This window comes from Euleptes europaea, chromosome 1, assembly GCF_029931775.1.
Source record: "Euleptes europaea isolate rEulEur1 chromosome 1, rEulEur1.hap1, whole genome shotgun sequence".
NCBI classification, from domain to species: Eukaryota; Metazoa; Chordata; class Lepidosauria; order Squamata; family Sphaerodactylidae; genus Euleptes; species Euleptes europaea.
Window position 1 is genome coordinate 65,089,538 of NC_079312.1, and position 23,984 is coordinate 65,113,521.

Consider the following 23,984-nt stretch of genomic DNA (forward strand, 5'->3'; position numbering starts at 1 on the left):
TCATACTGAAGGTCTATATGTTGATGCACTAGTCTGCCCTCAGATACTGGAGATATAGATTTAAAACTCCCACATACTTCCATGCATATTGTCTGTGGGTATGGTGATGAAAATAAGAATCTCCATTACTGCATGAGAATTTTCAATGAAGTATTTAATAAGCCCCAAAGTTGTAGAGAGGAAGAAGCACCAGGTAAAAGCATAATCATTTTATTTGGTTTTCCCTAGTTAGGTTTTTCCAAGTCCCATGGTAAGGTAGACAGATTAATGACTGATATAGCTACATTTCCTAATAAAGGCTGCCAGCACAATTAAACTAAATTATAAGTTAATTTTATTTTCCACATGTCTTTTTTAAGTTGCAGTGGGGGAAGTAATTATATGCTGCAAAAAAAAAAAAAAATCACTCCCTTGCTGAGAATAGCGCAAACACCAGAATGTTGAACCAAAATGCAGCAACACATGTTTTTATTAACGCTGAACATAATACAGCATCACTGCTAGTGTGACTGGATCATGATCCTATTGATTATCCTCCCAAAAACCTAATGAATTATGAAAAGCATGACCTTTTGCAGAGATCTTGGTGGAGTTGCCTCCTGGGAAAATAGGGGAGAGGAAAAATATGTTTGGGGAATGTTTATTGATTTTGGCAGAAAGAAAATAAATGGCTGAAATAACTTCTAACAAAGAAAAACTCAGGATGAAAGAAGTACAAGAGAACATACTGTTGTATTATTCTTAGGCATAGTCAAAGACAAACCTGAACAAAAATTCTACTGGGCTTCCACTCCCTTGTAAATCTTTACCATTCCTGGGAGGTCACTATTCAAATTAGGGACTCCTAGGGTGACATGTTTGCAAAGAGGACCCCCTGTCTACCTTGTCGTGTCACTTGCAAGGGCAGCAGGGAGATTTGCTGTAGAGCAGTTGACTTGACTAAGATCTCATGACACTTCAGAGGCCTCATTTCTGCTTGGCCAGAATTTCACCAGATAATGTCCTCAAATCTGTCTCTTCATTCCAGTTTCCTCCATAAACAAGTCTTCACCGCTTCTACTTCATAGCCAGGAGCATGTTTCGGGGGAAGACAATCATGTAATGGATTATGTGAGTACTGACGGGTTTCCAGATGGATGGTTTCTGAGCACTTGCCAAACATGATTTTGATCTTCCTCTAAAGAATTAAGTAGGTTGTTAGGGTACTGGTAAGTGCTTCATTGGGAAAGAAGGAAGCATGGTATAGCCCAATCTCATCAGATCTTGGAAGCTAAGCAGGGTCAGTACTTGGAAGGGAGACCTCCAAGGAAGACTCTGCAGAGGAAGGCAATGGCAAACCACCTCTGCTTAATTACCCCCTGTTGGGGTCACCGTAAGTCAGCTGTGATTTGACAGTACTTTACAAACACACACACACAAGTGCTTCAACCCATGTTCTCCCCTCATTTCTTCTGGAGGAGAGGTCTAAGGATGTGGAGTGGTTGAGCATACCAGAGGGCTGCAAAAAATTTCAGTGAACTGCATGTTCTCTTTTCAGATTCATTCATTCATTCAGAAAGAGAGAGAGAGAGAGAGAGAGAGAGAGAGAGAGAGAGAGAGAGAGAGAGAAAGAGAGAGAGAGAAAGAGAAAGAGAAAGAGAAAGAGAAAGAGAAAGAGAAAGAGAAAGAGAAAGAGAAAGAGAAAGAGAAAGAGAAAGAGAAAGAGAAAGAGAGAGAGAGAGAGACTGGCCCAGTGTCACCCAGCAATCTTCCTGACACTGGGGAATTTGAACCTGGATCTTCTGGACCTTAAACCAACATTCTGAACACTACAGCATAATGTTTTATATGCCTTCTTCATTACCACAGTTCCAAACTCTTTAAGAGAAAACAAGTTCATATGGATCATTATGCATTTAGAGCTTATCCAGATGTTTTAAGACCACAGAGCTGCTGCTGTCTCTAATTTATTTCCCCCCTTTTCCTCGCAAAATTGATGTGGACACAATGCATGAGGCACTATCACTGTGCTGTGCATTGTTCTCAGATAACAACCAATATTGTGAGATGGGGCATAATAATGAAGTCACACTGTGCATTTTGTTCACCAAGATATCGCAAGGCAGTGGAGGCAAAAAGACATGAAATAGCAGCAGGTCTGACTTTTGAGTAATATCTAGTTAAGGCTATATCAACAGGACCTTGCTTGCTGAGCTGGGAGTTCATGATTTTCAACGCCACTAAAAACTTTGCTATAATTTTAATGTTTTAAATGGCTTGCATATTGTTACTGCTAATTTAACATTATTGCCTTGTTATTCAAGTTTACTCTATAGCTTTTCCTTTTTTTTAAGGCTTACATTGAGGTCATTAGGAATATCTATGGTTGTCAGTGGCAGACTGGCCATTGTGCCGGCTTGCCCGATAGCAAGTGGGCCGTGGGCCCCCTTAAACATTAGACAATATGTTAAAAATAAAAATTAATAAAAATTAAATGATAGCCTTATAGTTGTGGGTGGGCCCCCTTTGTCTCCTGGCAACCAATATTTTTAGACCCAGTCCGCCACCGGTGGTTGTGAACTAAAACCCAATGCAAAATTTAAAACCCCCACTGAAGCATAACTATACCTGAGAGAGGAACTTTGGCATACAGGACCACTGAGCTATGAAAGGCCCATAGAAATGAAAGAATTCCCACTCATTCCAGTGGGATTTATTGAAACAGTTCTTAGAATTTAGGATGAATTCAATATTTGGGATATTCGAATGAGTCTAATAGAAGTATATTAATATTTATTGATTTATTTAACTATCACTATCAAGCAAAAAGATACCTGTTGAATCTGTTAGATTAAAAATTTTCAGTGAGCATTATAGAAGTCAGCTTATCGGAGATGTTCGGAAATACAGACAGATCAAAATAGATACCGAGAAGGAACAACTCTGAATACGCCAAGTAGCTTTAAAATAACATGGGGGGTTACTGCACTTGGTATTCCCAGCGATGTATTAAGATAGTGTCGAAGGCTTTCACGGTCAGAGTTCATTGGTTCTTGTAGGTTATGCGGGCTGTGTAACCATGGTCTTGGTATTTTCTTTCCTGACGTTTCGCCTGCAGCTGTGGCAGGCATCTTCAGAGGAGTAACACTGAAGTACACTGTCCTTCAGTGTTACTCCTCTGAAGATGCCTGCCACAGCTGCGGGCGAAACATCAGGAAAGAAAATGCCAAGACCACGGTTACACAGCCCGGATAACCTACAAGAACCGATGTATTAAGAGTTTGAAAATGTTATAAAAAACATCGCTTTAAAAGGGTTTTTGGATACCACAGCTTATAAATGGTTGGAAGACCTCTTCACAACTAAAGGGGCCAAACAAAGTGCGAACAGTATTTTTTATAATGTTTTCAAACACTTAATACATCGGTGGGAATACACAGAAAGTGCAAACAGTATTTTGTATAACATTTTCAAACTCTAAATACATCGCTGGGAATACAAGTGCGGTAACCCCCATGGTTGGTTCTAGACGAAGCAAAATCACTAAGGACCCATTCATACAAGTATGTTAATCATGTAATGATTGCAGCATCAGGTGATGACTTATGCATGTGGAAGACTGCAGATCAAGCATCAGAAAGATTTAGTGTCAGCTCATCCACAAGATCTGGTCTATGTCCTACGTCTGGCTGAGAATGTACAGCCATCCAATCATGCCATTGTGAAACACCCCTTAGTAAATTAGGGAAAACCAAGTACGAGATCAATTGTTTCATAGTAACCTTTGGTACCTATTTCCTCAGTTTAGCTCCTTGCCCATTTTCCCACCTGGACTGCAGCCCCGTCCGTCGTCCTGCAGAGTAAATCTTGGGAAGCATGAACACTTGTAGGATCCTACTGTGTTGATGCAGAGGTGCTGGCAGAGCTCTCCAGGATAGACAAGGCACTCATCCAGGTCATCTCCAGGTAAGCTGTTTGACAATTCGGCTTCATTACTGATCGACAAGGCTTCATTGTGATCCTCAATCTCTGAAACTGCCAACATGTCTAAGCCATTAATCAAGATAAGAACAAAAAAGAGTGCATGCTCTGTATGTGTAAATTACATAACTTTGACTATTATTAGATACTACTAGCAAAGTGTTCACCAGTAGGTGGAACCATGCCTTTTGTGTAGTCCCATGATGATTTTTCCAGACTTTACTTATTTAAAAGACTGCTCTCTGCCAATGCAAACTAGCAAATAAATACACTTAAACAACAATTTGCACAATAAAGTTATGGATTGCAGTTCCAGAGGCTTTGATTTAAAAGGAAATGATTGGTGCAGAGGATAGAAGATATTTAACTCCCTCTCTCCTGGAAGCCCCCTGGGGAAAATATGAGCATCCTTGTCCTTGTATCCCTGTCCTCATTCCCAGCACCAGTCTTAAAATCTTAATCCCCAACACAGGTTATCTATTTAAAAAAAATCTCCAGAACTAATCACAGAGCTATAGTAATGTGGAAAAGCCTGGTAAATTAATCACGGAACTACATGAATCGCATTGTGATACACAATCTGACAAGCTGATTCTCAGAGAAAAGAAGGCACCTTCTTTCCAGGGCTTCTCCTATCAATAATGGCATAGGTAACACTCATGTGTCTGACAAGAAGCTTTCAGGTGACAGAAGCAACTACATCCCCTTGCTTCAGATAGGAGGGCCTCCAGACTGTCCCTTTAATATCAGTTTGATCTACAATCAATAATCAGGTGAGGTTATTTACCTCCATGTCACAAAAAGCTTCAGCTGACTAGTTCCAGTCATTGTACTTCTGTTCCTGCCCAGTTGGTAACCTTACTTTCAGAGTCCCTGTCAGTCCTTGCCTGCCCCTGCTCAGGAGCCATGATCGCAGCAGTGGCACCCTTGTGCTGAGGCCAGAACTAAATGCATGTAGTTCCATGCATATTAACCTCATAGACTATTTTTAACAGAATGCAGCTGTGACTTAAAGGGAGAGACTGGTACAGGGGAAACTAAGGCTACTTGCATTTTTTTCTTTGAGTGGGTACAATCAGGATTGGGTGCTTTTCAGGGAGAAACCAGTGGAAGAGGGAAAATTATATAGCAGCCTGCCCCCCCCCACACACACACACAGTGGACTGTCCCTTTAAACCACAACCTTTGTGGATGCATTCTGTTAGCTGGGCCATAGCTGGAGGAGGTGGGTGAGGAAGGCAGCCACGAAGGTTGCCAGCTCTGGGTTGGGAAATATTTGGAGAAAAACTCTGTGGGAACCATAGAGGGTTTTTTCTCTCACTAGTGCTAAAGCATCCTTCCAGCTGCTTGGGAAACCGTGGGGGAAAGCAGCCAGGGAGGAAAGCTGCTTGGGAAACCAGGGACAGAGAAAGCTAACACCACTGGGGCAGCCAGGGAAGCCGCAGAGATGCAGCAGAGCAGAAGAGAAAGCCCACACCGCCCGCCGCCAAACAGCTGAGTGGCCGTAAGGGGGGGGGAGCGAAACAGGCTGCCTGAAAACTGAGATAGGAACAGGAGGGGGTAGGAAAAGCCTCACACAGGCACTTCTGCTTAAACTGTGACATCATCACCTAGATGACGCCGGTCACTCCCTGTCTCTTCCCCCACCTATTTCTGCCTGCTGACCAGCTGAGAGTCAGTGGGCAACAGCAGCAATGGGCGTTAGATTGCCCACCCAAACCGGGCAGTTGGGAACCCTAGTCACACTGAGATTTTCAGTACGCACCTGGCATTGCCTGTAGTGGGAAAGACAATGCAGGATGGAAAACAGGTAATGGAAGCTAAAGAGCACAATACATAAAAGCACAATATGCAAAAATGTTAGAAAAAATGTCAGTTAATAATCCAATGAAACATGAATGAAGAACAGATACATTTCCCCGAGTCCAGAGATTTATTTGCACAGACAAAGACCATACTCTGGAAACAGATGCTAAGAGATTAAGATTATATATACTTTGGGATTTACAAAATTTGGAACAAAAACTTGTTATGGCGTTACAAGAAGAAGAGAAAAATGAAATACAAATGAAGATTTCTGTATCTAAACATCAATTAAATTTGGTCATAATGGAGGAAATGAATAAGAACTTAAAATTTGCCAAACAAAAATATTTTGAACATGCTAATAAACCTGGGAAATTTTTAGCAACACAATTGAAAGACTCATTTCAGAAGAAGATTATAACAAAAATTCAAACTGCTAAAGGACCAGTTCATTCAACTATAGATATACAAAAAGAATTTGTTTCATTTTACACTAAGCTGTATCAGAAAGAAAATATCTCCAAACAGAAAATAGATAAGTTTTTAAGTTCAATACAGATGAATATTCTTTCAATAGACCAACGAGAATGGATAGATGCTCCAATTACAAGGGAAGAAATACAAGAAGCAATAATGAAACAAAAGACGGATAAGACACCTGGACCAGATGGAATAACTGCTTTATTTTATAGAACATTTAGTGACAACTTAGCAGACTTCTTTGTATCACTTTGCAATACAATTTTGGATAAGGGAGTAGCCCCAGAAACTTGGTCGCATGCATACATATCGTTGATACCCAAGGAAGGAAGAGACCCAGAAAGAACATCAAATTATAGACCTATTTCGTTGTTAAATGTGGACTATAAGATTTATGCCTCGATCTTATCGAATAGGATAAGAAAATTTATCAAAGACCTTATACATGAAGATCAGGCGGGCTTTGTTCCAGGAAGGCAAATTAAAGATAATATAAGAATCTTATTGGACTCATTAGAATATTATGACCAGAATATACAACGATCAGCCGCCTTTGTATTTTTGGATGCGGAAAAAGCCTTTGATATGGTCTCATGGGACTTTATGGAAAAAACATTGGTAAAATTAAATTTTGGAGACCGTTTTTTGAAAGGTATATCAGCCATTTATACATCCCAACATGCGAAAATTTTGGTGAATGAATCAATGTCGGAAAATTGTCAAATTAAGAAAGGAACTAGACAAGGCTGTCCTTTGTCTCCGTTATTATTTTTGTTGGTGTTGGAAACACTATGTTGTAAACTAAGGAGTATGGAGGACATTCGTGGTCTAAAAATTAAAAAACATGAATTTAAATTGAGAGCATTCGCGGATGACCTCCTGTTAATTCTGGAAAACCCAACACAATCAATGAAGTTACTACAAGAGACTCTGGACGACTTTGGGGAAATATCGGGATTTAAAGTCAATCAAGAAAAAACAAAGACAATATTCAAAAATTTATCAGAAATAGAACAACAGGAATTCAGGTTGGGAGAAGGCCAATAAAGTTAAATACTTGGGAATCTGGATCTCAGCGAAGAACAAAGAACTGTTAACCAACAACTACCTTAAATTATGGGGTAAAATAAAAACTGATATGATTATTTGGTCAAATAAAAAGTTGTCACTATTGGGACGTATTTGAACAATTCAAATGAATGTGTTACCAAGGATGCTCTTCTTATTCCAAAACTTGCCTATAATATCACATGTTAAATACTTTGATACTTGGAGGAAAGACATTTTAAATTTCATCTGGCAAGGGAAAAAACCGAGGATTGCTTATAGATATCTGGTGGACCTTAAAGTTAGAGGAGGCTTAGCACTACCAAACTTTCAACTTTACGCTGAAGCGGTAGCCTTAACATGGCTAAAAGACTGGATAACCTTATCAAATACACGTTTACTGGAGCTTGAAGGCTTTAATAATATTAGTGGATGGCATGGCTATTTATGGTATGATAAAATTAAGATACAAGCATCATTTAGGAATCATATAATCAGGTCCTCTCTACTGCGCATCTGGATGAAATACAAACATATTTTGGAACCAACAACTCCGATGTGGATTTCACCGCAAGAAATGTTAACACTTCAACCACTTAGACCAGATAAATTCATAATTTACCAGGAATTAATTAATTGGGAGGGGAAAAAATGTTCATTAAAGGAATTTCAATTTCTCAAAGAGGATTTACAATGGTTGCAATATTGTCAGATTAAATCAGTTTTTGTACAAGATATGAAAAATGGATTTTCTAAAGAAAAGTCCCCTTTCCACAAGATGTTACTAGAGAACAATCTGAAATTGATCTCTAAAATGTACAATCTACTCTTAACATTATATTGTGAGCAGGAGACAATTAAACCAACTATGATTGATTGGGCTCAAAATATTGGACATGATATTCCTTTAAACAAATGGGAAAGACTTTGGTCAAAAGACTTGAAAGGAATAAATGCGCAATCAATTCGAGAAAACATTTATAAAATGATGTATAGATGGCATTTAACACCTAAGAAGATGGCAAAGATATATAAAGTGACATCCCCCAAATGTTGGAAATGCAATAAGGAAATTGGTTCCTTTCACCATATGTGGTGGACTTGTGATAAAGCTAAAGACTTTTGGGATATGATATACAATGAACTGAGACTAATAGTACAAAAAAATATACCCAAAACACCAGAAATGATGCTATTAAGTATGATACCTGACGACTTGCTAATACAAAGAACTTTTTTGATTTATGCTACAACAGCTGCGAGACTGCTTTATGCAGCAAAATGGAAGGGGGCAGAAATTCCCGAGAAAAAAGACTGGATTGGGAAAATGTTCGAATTGGTGGAAATGGCAAAACTTACAGCTATTTTAAATGAAAAAGACAAAGTTCGATTCTTAGGGGAATGGGAGGATTGGATGAAATACTGTGAATATGAATTAAAACTGGGGAAAATGGAAGAATACTTATTAATCTGATCTAGAAGATACAATTAATATTAAGAGTTATAATCATATAGATTAATAGAAAATGTTTTATGAAAGTTAAATGAATTTATAACAGTTAAGATCAGACCAATTACGATGGGATGAATATTTTATTAAGAGGCGGAGAGAGGTGATGGGGAAGTCATAAATTTTCCTCTAATTTGTTTTTTTTTTGTTATGAATTCAAGAAATTATAACAACATAGAGTTAGAATTTTGATTTTGAATTTCATATTGCTTTTATTGTTGTTTACTATCATGGAAAATTTGTATTATAAAAACCAATAAAATTATTATATATAAAAAAAGAGATTAAGATTATATGAAAAACCAGAAAACAGTATTTGTTTTTAATGGGGAACGTTTTCTTGTTCTACTTCTGCCTAGATCCTTGTCTCTGGGCAAGCTTGAAGCATACATAAAAAATCAGGCATTTGGCAAGTTTCAGCCTTCCTTCCTTGCTGTGGGTAAGGAAAAAAGCCTAGAGGTCAAATACTAACTGGCAGGAGGGAAAGTTCAGGGAGAAGGAAAATTGAACTTTAAAATGGCCATTGATTAAGATAATTGCTTTAGTTCTTACTGCACAGTTCATTTGCCAGCAAAACAAATACATGAGAACTGATTTGCCTGAAATAATACCAGAGAGGCAATGATATAAACCTCAGTGTTTTTTTCAGCCCTGGGTATTTTCTATTGGACCATTTCTTGGCCTTACAATGCATGCCTATTTACATAAGAGCCAGTTACCATATGTTTATTGTAGTTTTAGTTAGGGGAAAGAGAGCCAGCGTGGTGTAGTGGTTAAAGTGTCGGATTAGGTAAAGGTCCCCTGTGCAAGCACCGGGTCATTCCTGACCCATGGGGTGACGTCACATCCCGACGTTTCCAAGGCAGACTTTGTTTACGGGGTGGTTTGCCAATGCCTTCCCCAGTCATCTTCCCTTTACCCCCAGAAAGCTGGGTACTCATTTCACCGATCTCGGAAGGATGGAAGACTGAGTCAACCTTGAGCCGGCTACGTGAAACCGACTTCTGTCAGGATCGAACTCAGGTCGTGAGCAGAGCTTTTGACTGCAGCACTGCAACTTAACACTCTGTGCCACAGGGCTCCTAAAGTGTCAGATTAGGATCTGGGAAACCCAAGTTCAAATCCCCACTCTGCTATGGAAACTTGCTGGGTGACCTTGGCCCATTCACACACTGTCAGTCTTGACCCTGTCTAGTAGACCCTGTCCATCTTCTGGGCATGGAGTAGGGGTCACTGGGGGTGCGGGGGGGAGGTAGTTGTGAATTTCCTGCATTGTGCAGGGGATTGGACTGGTGGTCCCTTCCAACTTTATGATTCTACTTGGATGGGAAACCTCCAAGGAATACCAGGGTTGTGACACAGAGGCTGGAAATGGCAAATCACCTCTGAATGTCTCTTGCCTTGAAAACTCTATGGGGTCACCATAGGTCACCTGTGACTTGACGGCAAAAAATATATATCTATAGGAGGAAAGTTATGCTTTTCTTATAAATGTGGTGTCTCCTTGATAACTGAGATAAGATTAGGTTTGCCAGGTTCGTCTTCACCACCAGCGGGAGGTTTTGGGGGCAGAGCCTGAAGAGGGCTGGGTTTGGGGAGGGCAGGGACTTCAATGCGAGAGAGTTCAATTGCCAAAGCGGCCATTTTCTTCAGATGAACTGATCTCTATCAGCTGGAGAGCAGTTGTAATAGCAAGAGATCTCCAGCTAGTACCTGGAGGTTGGGGAGAAAAAAGGCACCTCTGTACTAATACCACGAGGTTAGGAAAACAGTACAGGATAATATATATACACAAAGTGCAAATTTTATGAGCTACTGAGATGAAACAAGGACCATATACATAACACATACAAAGCACAAATATATACAATATATACAATCCACATAAAGCAGAAATGATTCCAAAGGTCTCAACAGAGTACCAGGTAAGTATTAGTATTGTAATCTTTGTGTATAAAGTCCATATAAAGCCACAATCATCAATGGATACGGCCGTTTCAGATCCACAGCAGTGGAAATCTTTCTTCAGTCCTTCAAGAAAGTGCTGTTATACATTCATAATTCCTTCCCATGCAGGGTAAGTACAATTTGTTTCAATCAGACGTCAGCAAAGCTGCACTATGTGATGTACTTTGCTGACGTCTGATTTAAACAAATTGTACTTACCCTGCATGGGAAGAAAGATGTTATGTATATGGTCCTTGTTTCATCTCAGTAGCTCATAAAATTTGCACTTTGAGTACCTGGAGGTTGGCAACCCTAGATAAGAAGGATGCTGCTGCAAACAGTGAAATCAAGATCAGTCTGCTTGATAGTATAGATGAATCATAGGCATAAAAAGCTACATGAAAATCAGTGACTATAAAAGAAATAGGATTATTCTACCTGTACCATTATTTTTCTGAAATCATTGTTTTAATACACCATCCTATATTCTGAAATGCTTTGCACTTCAGAGTGATGTGCAAGCAAGGAACACACACTTCCCTGAGACCAGAAGTGCAAGTTCCAAATGCATATGGAATTAGGGCTGCCAACCTTCAGCTACAAGCTGGAGAACTCCTGCTGTTACAACTGATCTCCAGCCAACAGAAATCAGTTCACCTAGAGAAAATGGCTGCTTCAGCAATTGGACTCTATGGCATTGAAGTCCCTCCCCTCCCCAAACCTCGCCCTCCTCAGGCTCCACCCAAAAAACCTCCTGCTGGTGGCAAAGAAGGTCCTGGCAACCCTAATATGGAATACATGCAACATGTTATATGGGATATCTCATCCATTAATCTGTTAATCAGAAGCACCACTTAATACAGTATTTCTTTTACTAATTTTCATAATGTTCACAGAAGCTCAAAGCTCCCATCTCTCTGTTATCTTCTTTCTCCTCTCTCCAAATTTAGATAGCAATTCCTCAGGCAGGGACTTGTCTTGCAGTCAGCTACTCTGTAAAATGCCACGTACCCTAATGGTAATGCAAACATAATAAATAAAAATAGACTTTGGCTGTATCTGCTTATTAAATGCGAATGAAACTTTGATATTTCTTCCCTATACAATGTTGTGAGAAGCTTCTGGTTTCCCAGCTTGAGAGAAAGGGGAATACTAACTACATTTTCAATGTGAATCAAATACAATGTTACGAAAGTACAATTTGTCAGACAGTTGCTAAGTTCAATTAAGTTTCAACCGTTTCATTTTATAAAGAATTAAAAATCAGTAAAGTGAACAGAAAACCATCATTTCAGTTTTAGCACCAGGCTTCAAAATCCATAAGAATTCTAGGATTTTAAATATGTTTTTAAATGAATCCTTTACTAGAAGCAGCACAGACTAACATAGGAATCTACATTCAGCAAAAAGAATCATGGGGGAGGGGAGAAAAATTCCAGTATGTCCAACACTGCCCACATGACACGAAGGGAGGCCCCAGACTTTGAGGTGCCAGCCTGTCAATTGGCTTTTTCTGCCAGTCCTCGGCAACATTGAACTTGTGAACCTAAAAACCAATGGACAGCTCAGCTTGCAAATTCCTGGAAGATGGGGTGACCCCTTTGCAGACCTATAAAATTTGACCCCCTATCCCAACATTCACCAAACTTCGGTAACTGTCCAAGGAGAGTGTCTTGCATCCATGCTGCAAAATTGGGGACTCTACCTCCAAAAATGCCCCCCGGGAGCTTCAAAAAAAATCCCAATAGACTATAGTGGGGCCAAATTTTTTGGTAAACCTGGAAATAAGCCGAAAATTGAAAATTACTGGTGTGGGTATTTGGATTATTCCAGGTTTACCAGAAAAAAATCAGGCCCAATAAACCCAAACCCAAAATTTACTGAATTTTTTTCACAACCCTAATGGCCACATTTAACTGACACAGCTTCATGACAGGTGTTTGCTTCCGTTAAATTCTCTGTGGCAACTGCTGCTGTCTAATCAATATTCAGTTGATTGGTATTTATCCCCCCCCCAATTCCTTTCTTTTAAAGCCTTACCAATGGTATTGGTTGAGCAGAGACACAGTGACAAGAAAGAGACAGATTTAAATCTATATTTAGTCCCAGAGAACTAATGAAAGCATAAGTTCTGAATTAAGATCCCTTTTAATTCTGTGAATTCTGTCTGAGCAAATGATTCCACTAGACCAAAACTGTATATGTTTAAAAATTTGGTGAGTTTCAGCAAACAAAACTGAGGTGGCAATTCATCAGCTAGAGTTACAAACTCCATGTTGGGAAATTCCTGGAGATTTTGGAGGCGGATTCTGGGGAGGATGGTGCTTGGAGATGGGAGATACCTAAGTGGGGTATAATGCCATAGAGTCCACCGTCCAAAACAGTTATTTTCTCCAGGGGAACTGATCTCTGTAACCTAGAGCTTTTGAAGCCCCACCTGGAGGCTGGCGCCCCTGAATGCTTTCTATCTTCTTTCCCTTGCATAAGCAGACAAAATGATTTTAAGAAAGAAAGAAAATGAATTCAGGCTTCATAGACCGCAGTGTATACAGGAGTTCTATGATCATCGATCACAAACTAAGATAATCGATCACAGAATCATAGAGTTGGAAGGGACCACCAGGCTCATCTAGTCCAACCCTCTGAACAAATCAGGAAATTCACAACTACCTTCCCCCTACACCCCAGCGCCCCCTTCTCCATGCCCAGAAGATGGCACGAAAACCCCTCCAGGATTCCTGGCCAATCTGGTCTGGAGGAAAATTGCTTCCTGAACTCATAGTGGCAATTGGCATTACTCTGGCCATGTAAGAAGGGGCCACAAGAGCCAAACACTGGCACAACCCTTCCTGCCCTCCCTTTCACGAATTGCCTAAGTTCACAAAATCAGCATTGCTGACAGATTGCCATCCAGCCTCTGCTTAAAAATCTCGAAAGTAGGAGAGCCCACCACCTCTTGAGAAAGTCTATTCCACTGAGGAACTGCTCTAACCATCAGAAAGTTTTTCCCAATGTTTAGGAGGAAACTCTTTTTCCACTCGTTGGTTCTGATCTGACCTTCTGGGGCAACAGAAAACAACTCCGCACCATCATCAATATGACAGCCCTTCAAGTACTTGAAGATGGTTATCATATCACCTCTCAGTTGTCTTCTCTCTAGACTAAACATACCAAGCCCCTTCAACCTTTTCTCATAGGATTGGTCTCCAGACCTCTCACCATCTTAGGTGAGGGTGGGATCACTATCTTAATAAACTCCAGCTCCACTCCATCATGAACCATTCAGATTTCACAAACCATGTGTTAGAAGCTCCTCCATGTGCCAAGAAAGAAGAAGAGGCCTCATGGTACTCCCAAGATGATGAGGCCTCATGGTACTCCCAGAAAACAGATTATCTACTCATGGAGGATACTATAGTGCCTTATAGAGTGGCTGGTGGGCCACAACTGACATTCTTTTCTCTCTCTCTCTCTCTCTCTCTTTTATTTTACAGAGCTAGCATTTCCATTCTCCATGCAAACATAAAGTCTCAAGGAGAGATGCCGTGCTTGAATCTGCCCAACATTTATTGGATGCCCTTCATTCCAAGACAAGGACTAATAGTCTGCCTCTGAGTCTATGAGACAGGCTCTTAGGCAACCAACTTTAAAAAAATGAAATTGCAGATACCAAGGTAAATAACAATATTTTCATCTGGCACCTCTAACTTAACAAAGAGACCTCCAGGCAGAGAGCAGCAGGGAGTAAAGGGGGGGTGGTTGGGTGGATTTTACAAGAATTTCCATCTGTTTGTCCTTCATCACTGCATGAGGAAAGCTCTAGCCAAATACTGCCAGATTTGTGGGAATATTCATGTATACACAAGACTTTAATGTCTCATTACAAGGTCACAGTTATTAGATGTCCTGTCTTCTCATACCTTTTTATTTGAGATAATTTCTCTCCCCGCCCCCAGCCTTGAGGTAGATTTCCAGTCTCAGAAAACTCCATCCACATTAATTTTATTTCTTTTTAGCACTGCATATATAGATATGCAGTTAACAACAAAACCTTGTGAACAGGCATCAGATTGGATTTGTTTTCCAAGGTTATATATAAAAATGTTAATTATTAATATATGTTGCTTTATAGTAGTGCCATGTAAGACTCAAACAAAGAAACAGACAACAAAGATATCCTTTTGAATATAAATATTGTATGTTGATTTTTAGAACGTAAACCTGAGGAACAAAACATTCCCTTGCCCTATGCCATTTTCCATTGGGCCAATAGCATAGGTCCTAAGGATAAACAGTTTCAAATTAGCTATTTAAAATGGGAACATTTCATTCTACCCAGACTCTCTGGGTATCCTAACGATGTCTATTTAAACAGAGAAATTTCAAAGACAATCAGACTTGGAATTCATTAATGTAATTATGCTTCTCTCAGAGTTTAAAGAATCACAACTGTTTCTTTTATTAGAATATGTCTCCAATTTAGCTACATATTGTATTGATGATATGTTTATTACACCAGTAAACAAGCTTTGTTCAGTTATTTTCTTTGCTATTTTCGTTTTCAGTCCACATAAAAAAATTCCCTGCTGGTTCATTTCATGCGTCCAATGAAGTAGGCTGTTGCCATAAAAGAACATTCCTCTACATGCCAATAAGTCGTTAGAGTTGCCATTTAAAGCACAAGCTTTTTGTTGTAGATTTTACAATCTACCATGGTTCTTGTTGTTCTTGTCCTTGTTCTACCAAGGAATTTCTAGTCATTAATTTAAAGTTGGTTTTTCCCCCCTAATAGGTGCATGTTATATAAAACAGCCCAACACACTTTGATGGGCTTCATTAGGAATCTATAAGAAATTCAATTTGCCTCTTTCTTTAAGAAAAAGGTTTTCATTAAATATATGTCTCTCTTTTCTACATTATTTCCTGCCATGGGTTGTGCGATAATATATTGTTGTGTAAAACTAATTAGACGTCAAAAATAATTGCATGCTGCATTAATTACTTTATTATGTCTAAAAGCACAATTTATGGAATAATAAAATAAAATAACTGTGGAGTTACAAACAGAAAACCCCCAAAGGTAAGAGAACTGCACAAGGAAAATGTTCAGAATCTACAGCATGATGGTTGGAAATGTTTCATCTGCAAACTACTGATGCAGAGGTAATATTGTCTGAAGTGATACCCCTTTTCAGCCTCTCCACCACATGTTTTAACCTGGGTTGACCTACCCGTAAGGCAAAGTACACCTGCCCAAGGCACTGGCTATTTAGAGGGCACCATGTAACCAGGTACTAATGCTTTAATCTTCCACTAGCTGTGTTGTTAATTCCAGTGGAGAATAAAATTGCTTACAATTACTAGGAATTACAGGGACAGCTATCAACAGAATTAGGGAAAGGAAGGGGAGAATGTGCATTATGAGAGCATTGGCTCGAAAAGGATGTCTCAATGAAGTGCTTTCTTTAATAGCAGCTTTTATGTTTTAACTGACTGGCCAATATTATAGTACTAGGTACATGATTTTAAACAGGTGTGAAATGAAGGAAAATAAAGACCAGAGATTGCAGAATTCCCATGTGAGGGAATTAATTGTGGTATTCTTAAGTATAACACTTGTTCATTTGACAGGATAGAAAACATGAAATAGGAGGGACAAGATTTTGGCCAGGGCCTTATGATGCAGTAGTTGTTGTGCCTACTTAAGTGATAAAATAAAGCTCATTTGGAAATTAAATGCAGACTCAGTTGACATTTGACTCTCATCCTGCTGCAGGGTCACTGTCAGTGGAGGCAGGCTATCTCAAGGAAGCTTTCTGTTTTCATATTTATCTGCATCCAGGAGAGAGAGGGTTGGATCCAAACTAAATTGGCAATTTCCACCGATTTCCTCTTTCTATTGCAGAGACCCTTGTCATCTTATCCCTCAGGATTCCCTGTCTCTCAGGTACAGCAGGCTGCTGTTGGGAAAGGGGGGTCCAGAAAGTTCCATTCCGCCACTGGAAAATCTAGTTTGGATCCAACCCTATGAAATGGAAACAACTTCCATATTTTTACTTTCAAGCCATTCTAATAGGAGATGAGGCAATTCCTAAGGTTTTTCTTGTTTGGGTGGTTCTGTTGACCTACTCACAGTGGCCAAGATTCCTCAGATGTGAATTAATTTTTTGTCTGGAGTTTCAATAAGCTATTGTTGGCAATTCACATGTAACCAGTTCAACTAGCATTGATACGATTTATCAAGTGATAAGGTGATTCTAATTAAGATTATCTTCCATTCTCAGAACCAGTAATTATAAGAAAGCTTTATTGATAATAATTGGTTTATGATAGTTTTTTTGCACATAACCAAAGTACCCCAAATAATTCTCATGTGATATATATTGTACAAACCAAAGCAAAAACATTTGGGGGTGATCATATTGTGGATATATTTATAGAGGCCCTAAGTCCAATCATACCTGTGATTGTATCTTTCTAGCATATATAAAGTCAAACAGCAACTGTGCAGGGCTCCAATTCAAACTGAGGCTGCTGTGTGAGGAGAGAAGGAATTTAACTCTTCCACAACTGCATGATTTCACCAACTGAAAATTGGGGAAGGGACTTAACTTTTTCACACCCACTAGTTTCACAAATCTAAAGCACCAACACTTTGCCTGCTTTTCTTAGCCTTGAAAAGGTAAAAGAACAGGCTAAGAGATGTTTCTAATCTTCCTCCCCCCACCCCTGGTACCAGGGCTAATCAAAGCATTGTAAGTTTTGGTACATTAGATTTGTGAATCTGTTTCGGTAAGATCCAGTCTCAGATTGCTGAGCAGAGACAGAAAGAGAGAGAGAACGAAATGCAAGCATTTGCAGTTAATGTTTGCAAGATATATTTTTGCCTTTGCCAATCACAGTAAAGAAAAAGCAGGAAATACAAAGTATAACTTCATTACAGTTGACATTCCATATCATGATGCACAATTTATCTCCCATGGTGCCTACAGATGTAGAAGCTTTATGGTCTCTTGAATTTCACAGGCATTCTATCACCGCCCCATTTCACATTCCCTGACATATGTGTATAGCATTTTACTTTATGCTAATGAATTCATCTCTGTATTTCAAAGAAATCAATATATATCTGCTAGCTATACTTAATACTTCCTTCTAAAACCCGCTTGGCCTCTGGATAAAATGCGGCACTTTTCACAAATGCTTAAACAAGTAATAAGCAGAAGGCACGGAAGCAGAATCAAATGTGAAAAGTGAAATAATTGCTACAGCAGTTGTGAGGCATCTAAACATCTTGGCAACCTACTAGAGAAAGCAACCAGTTCACTCAGTCTGACCCTTAGGTACATCCAGAATCATGCTTTTATGGAGTGAGAAGATGACTCTCATTACTGCATTTCCTGTAGCACTTACGTTTCTCTGGTGTTGCTGTTGGCGTAGGTTCAGGGTGCCTTTTGAGCTCTGGAGGGATAAGATGATCTTCTCCTTCACAGCAGGAAAGCATCACATGGTTACAGGGGTAGCCAAGATTTGGGTTGGACTCACACCTTTGACCTTCGCTTTTTACTCGTAGGCCCAATGAGCAGCAATCACAACATTGCTGTAAGGGAAAGAGGCTGTTATCAATGAAACAATGGTAATGCCATTTATCAAATTCTAGAAAGATGCCTGTTAAAGTTGGAGGCTTTGTAACAAGATCCTGTAAAAAGCAAACATATATGCACCTATGCACAGATGTGGACAGCAGTGCCGGGGTATACTAAGTACTCAAGTACAGTATTTTGCTTTCCCCCCATCTGAGTGGAAACATTTTAGGACAGAAAGTGAATGGTTGTTCCCATTGTTATGGAAGCTGTTGGTTTGAACCTAGTTGATAAAATTTTATGGTTACCTGCCGACATTTTTATAAGGCTATTACTATGCTGTAGAATGCCTATCGTCTATCATCTATTAGCACAGTTGTCTTACTGTGAGACGGGTGGATAATAGAACATCTGAAGCAAATGGAGCAATATCTTGCGACACTGTGATTGGTTGGACTTAGGTCAACACTGTATTTTTTTCACTACCTATTGGTCCACTTGAAGAGCCAGTGTGGTGTAGTGGTTAAGAGCGGTGGTTTGGTGGACTCTAATCTGGAGAACTGGGTTTGACACTCCTCCATATGAGCGGTGGACACTAATCTGATGAACTAGGTTGGTTTCCTCACTCCTACACATGAAGCCAGCTGGGTTACCTTGGGCTAGTCACAGCTCTCTTAGAGCTCTCTCACTCCAACCTACCTCACAGGGTATCTGTTGGGGGAGGGGAAGGGAAGGTGACGCTTTGATTCTTCCTTAAGTGGTAGAGAAAGTCAGCATATAAAAACCAACTCTTCTCCTTCTTCTTAGTAAAACCTTTATTCTTTCAATATCCAGACAAGTCCTTTCATGTAAGCAAGCAGTAGAACCAGGAAAGGTTTCTCAGTTAGATTCACCATAAAGTAGGTTTCAGCCTACATCTGGAAGCTGGGGGAAGACCCACACATAAAACCATGTACATCCATGTTTTCTGACAATTTACTAGCAACTATTTATACCAGGTATGCGTTATGAAATAAATTTTCTTTTATCTTCTTAAACCTGTCTTTTTTGTCCCTTTTGGACATGACATTCTGTATTCCTAATGACATTCTGTATTCCTAATGAGTTATTGCTACTTGGTATTAAACCTGCTGTCAGCCCCAGTGGTCCCTCCCAACCACTGAGAATCAGCCCTGCTGTTTTCTGCCTCTTTCTGTTTCTCAGTCAGACTGAATCTTTATGGAATGCTGAGAACTGGATTTAACTCTCCCCTAAAGAGAAGGGATTAATGCTAGAATTAGAAAACAGCAGTCCCATGTGCCCTTCTTTTATCTTTCACAGTAACATCGATAATAAAATGATAATATCATGATAAAATGACACTATCATGCACCAAATTTCCCTGCAAGGCGCAGGCAATGAAGTAGAGCAGGGAAAGAGAAATGTGAAGCCCTATGATGTCACATTTTGTATTGCTAGACAGTATTAAAGAGATAGAAGGAACATGCACAAGGATGCTGCTTTCAACTATAGCTTCATACCCTCTATAACATCCAGTCTTTTACAGACATTCCACAAAAAAATCTGTAGAGGGCTATGGGTTTTTAGTATATTAGAAGTTTCAGAGGTAAACTTTTATTCAGCAAATTATTTTTAGTGTGGATGTGGACTTTTTTCAAGAAATCTGTGTCACAGCAGTGACTACAGAATCAGAGTGGCATTAAATATAAAAGGAGGAGAGTACAAGAAGTCCTTTTCATCACTCCATAGCTGCATAAAGAGATTGTGTTCTTCTAAAAAGACATTATAGTCCCCTTCTAGGATAAGCATATTTCAAGCCTAAGGCTGAGAGACAGAATATACAATAATGATCCAATTCTATAAAATATAGGGTTGCCAGCTCTGGGTTGAGAAGTACCTGGAGGTTTTGTGGGTAGAGTCTGAGAAGGGTGGGGTTTGGAGAGGGGAGGGACTTCAATGCCATAGAGTCTAATGGCCAAAGCGGCCATTTTCTCCAGGGGAACTGATCTCTATCGTCTGGAGGTCAGTTGTAATTGCAGGAGATCTCCAGCCACCACCTGGAGGTTGGCAACCCTAACAAAATACCTTTATCTTTAGCATCTATCAAATGGTAAAATGCAACACACAAAGAGAGAGATAATGAGCATACATTATTGTAACTGAAAAATGAAAACTTCTTATTTTGTTTTACCTTGTTGGGTTAGGAAGCATATACAATAAGTTGGGATGTGGCAGTCAGCCCGGACTTACATGCCCTTCTTTATTATAAAACCTTGAATGTGTGCTAAATACCTAGCTTGTAGAACTCCTCTTTTTCCTGTCAAGTTGGAACTGATTTATGATGACCCCCCAGTGAGATTTTCAAGGCAAGAGACAAACAGAGGTGGTTTGCCATTGCCTCTTCTGTGTAGCAACGCTGGACTTCCTTGGTGGTCTCCCATCCAAGTACTAACCATGCTCAATCCTTCTTAGCTTCTGAGATCTGAAAATATCAGGCTAGCCTACACTATCCCAGTCTGGGCACAACCTGTCTACCACACCCTTTTTGATTGTATTTATGGTTTTCTCTCAAGATACTGTGCACAATAACCCTGAGACTCCTTGCACTATTGCAAGGCAAAACAGCTACATACCAGGGCCATGTGTGAACCAGCAAGCTACACTTTACTTCTGCTCTGACAGACAAAACAGCACAATGCAATGGAACTCTAGGGAGAAAAATCACTCCTGTTTGCCAGGGAAGAATAATGCAATAGCTGTCCTCATAAATATATTCCCTGATCATTGGTGACAAATTTCACCTTAACGAATATAACAGTTGATCTGTTTCTTGTAAATATTATGATCACCCCTAGCTATTTTGCAAGATGTTTTAGAAGCTGACAATTCCAAATATAATAGACCTGTCCTCTCTTACTGAGAAAGTTAATTTACCTCAGCAGGTAATTACCGTTACCCTAAGGCGTCCAGTTTATGATTCCATTTGCAGATTGTTAAACCAGACCACAAACAAGAGAACTGCACATACTTTTCCAACAAACAAAAAGGTCTAATGGAGTTAGATTCCCCCCCCCCCCAATACTTGGATGCATGGCACAGAAGGGGCAATGGAAGAAGCCTTACAGTTAGTTATTTTCAAATTTCTCATTTTATTTCCAGGACAAACTGTAGAGAAGCAAGCACTGCAGGGGCTCATAAACTGTGCCAGCCCTCCCCTCCCCCAGAACTTCAGTGGAAATTGGCCGTCAGTCAAGCCTCAAAGAGGACCAAGTGTACCAAATTCCTATCATTAAATTAATAGTTTCACAGTACAGTCCTAAACCGAGTCAATGGGATTAGAAGGGTGTAACTCCATTTTAGGATTGCATCGCAAATAGGAAATTGACCTGGCTTGATAAAGTTTCCCCTTTCTGCAGGTGTTTGAGGCTGGTGCAGTGAGAATAATCACACCAAGCAGTTGACTGTCTTTCCTGTGTAAATTGACCGTTGTGATGCTCTGAGTAGTAAAAAGACTGCTTCAACCTAGCCCATGTCCTTTTGGATAACTGACAATTCTGCAGAATTCTTTATAGATAAAATGACTTGAATCTATTGCAACTTGGATTGCCAGAATGAATATAAAGAGTTTAAAGCAAAGCATCCAGAGCCGCCTCTTATTTTCTTGCATTAGACAAATTTCAATTATTGACACCCGAGGATGTGGATAAAGGGTTTTGGGCTCTTCACCATAAAATAAACCCACACAGACCCTATCAATCCATCAGGGCTGGTGAAGTCTTGCTGAGGATGCTGTTAAATGAGCTGATGCTCATTATTATGAGGGAAGAAGGGTTGCCAACCACTTTCAAAGAAACAACTGTAATACCTATGCTGGAAAAAACCCTCCAATGATCTCCTTGTACTAAGAAACCTGTAGACTAATTTCCAGCTTTCCTTTCTAGACAAAGTGGAAAATGGACAATGTTATGTTTGCTCCAGGTGCCTTGTAATGACAGTACCTGGACCTAGGGATGCCAGATCTGGGCTCAGAAATACCTAGTGCTTTGAGGGTTGCAACTGTGAGAGTGGGATTTTGGGAGAGGAAGGACCTTGGGATAATTTGATGCTATGCAGTCCACCTTTGAAAGCTGCCATTTTCTGTATCTGCGTAGCCCAGGCTAGCCTGATCGGGTCAGATCTCAGAAGCTAAGCAGGGTTGACCCTGGCTAGTATTTGGATGGGAGACCTCCAAGGAATACCAGGGTTGTGATGCGGAGGCAAGCAATGGCAAACCACCTCTGAATGTGAATGTCTCTTGCCTTGAAAACCCCACCAGGGGTTGCCATAAATCAGATGTGACTTGATGGCAAGTGGAATAAATGTTTTAAATAAATAAATAAGCAATTTATGTAGTCTGGAGATAATTCCAGGAGATCTCCAACCCCCACCTGGAGGTTGGCAACCATACCTGGACCTAGGGCTGTCAATTTGGTTCGGTCCGAACTGAAAATCAACCGAATTTCCCCTGATTCGGTGATTTTCTGTTCGGACGGATCCGAACTCAAAACTGGCGGGCAACCGGGGGGGGGGGCGAATTCAGCGAGTTCGGGAGTTCGCGAATAAATTCGGCAAATTCGGCCCCCCTTCAGGGGAGCCCGCTGAAAGGCGCGGGCTGCCCTTTAAACTGACCTGCGCCTCCCAGCTGGGAGGCTCAGATCAGTTTAAAGGCAGCCCGATCAGTTTAAAGGCAGTTTAAATGACAGCCCGCTCAGATCAGTTTAAAGGCAGTTTAAATGACAGCCCGCGCCTCTCCAGCGGAGCCCGCTGAAGGGGGGCGGGCTGCCCTTTAAACTCATCTGCGCCTCCCAGCTGGGAGGCTCAGATCAGTTTAAAGGGCAGCCCGCCCCCCTTCAGCGGGCTCCGCTGGAGAGGCGCGGGCTGCCCTTTAAACTGATCTGAGCCTCCCGGCCGGGAGGCGCAGATGAGTTTAAAGGGCAGCCCGCGCCTCTCCAGCGGAGCCCGCTGAAGGGGGGCGGGCTTCCCTTTAAACTCATCTGCGCCTCCCAGCTGGGAGGCTCAGATCAGTTTAAAGGGCCCCCGCGCGCCTTCAGGGAATCCCTCTGAAGGAGCGCTGGGGCCGAATTTTCCCCCGAACTCCGGATCCCCCCGAATTACCGGGGATCCGAAGCGGGGGAGTTCGGACTTCGGCACGTACCGAACCCACAAGGGTCAAATTCGGCCGAATCCGAACTGTACCGAATTTTTTTTTTTTGACAGCCCTACCTGGACCAGATATACTATCTATCTTCTGAGGTTAGGATTAGGAAATTAGTTTGTTTAAAATTAATGGGAGCCCTTATATTTGCATTCTTTTCATTGACTATTTTAACAATATTCTACAATAATGTTTTTATTTGGTTTTACTCTAAACCCCTTTGTAGTCAAAAAGCAGAACATACATCAAATTTAAATAAATACATGTTTATATCCCCCTTGTGGAATCCTTTCTATTGTAGTGATCAAAGCTGAATCCAACATAGACACAATTAGGCAGAAATATCCTTCAGTCATTTTTTGGTTTTATATAACTCAGAAGACTATAAAGACAGATGTTAACTTTATTTTAGTTTTCTCTAGACATTGCTATGTTTTGCATTTTATCTTCTGTGTGC

The 23,984-nt window shown here is 40.3% G+C and overlaps 1 protein-coding gene across 2 annotated transcripts in view; it reads right to left on the bottom strand.

Moving 5' to 3' along the window:
• The window catches only part of FBLN2 (fibulin 2), a 200,067-nt gene that overhangs the window by 40,856 nt on the left and 135,227 nt on the right, over window positions 1-23,984 (bottom strand). For both annotated transcript variants that reach the window (XM_056861352.1, XM_056861342.1), the window contains exons 5-6: window positions 18,164-18,350; window positions 3,808-4,014 (exon numbers count right to left, since the gene is read on the bottom strand). In XM_056861352.1, the coding sequence (XP_056717330.1) occupies window positions 3,808-4,014; window positions 18,164-18,350 (394 nt within the window). The remainder of the gene's footprint in view (window positions 1-3,807; window positions 4,015-18,163; window positions 18,351-23,984) is intronic.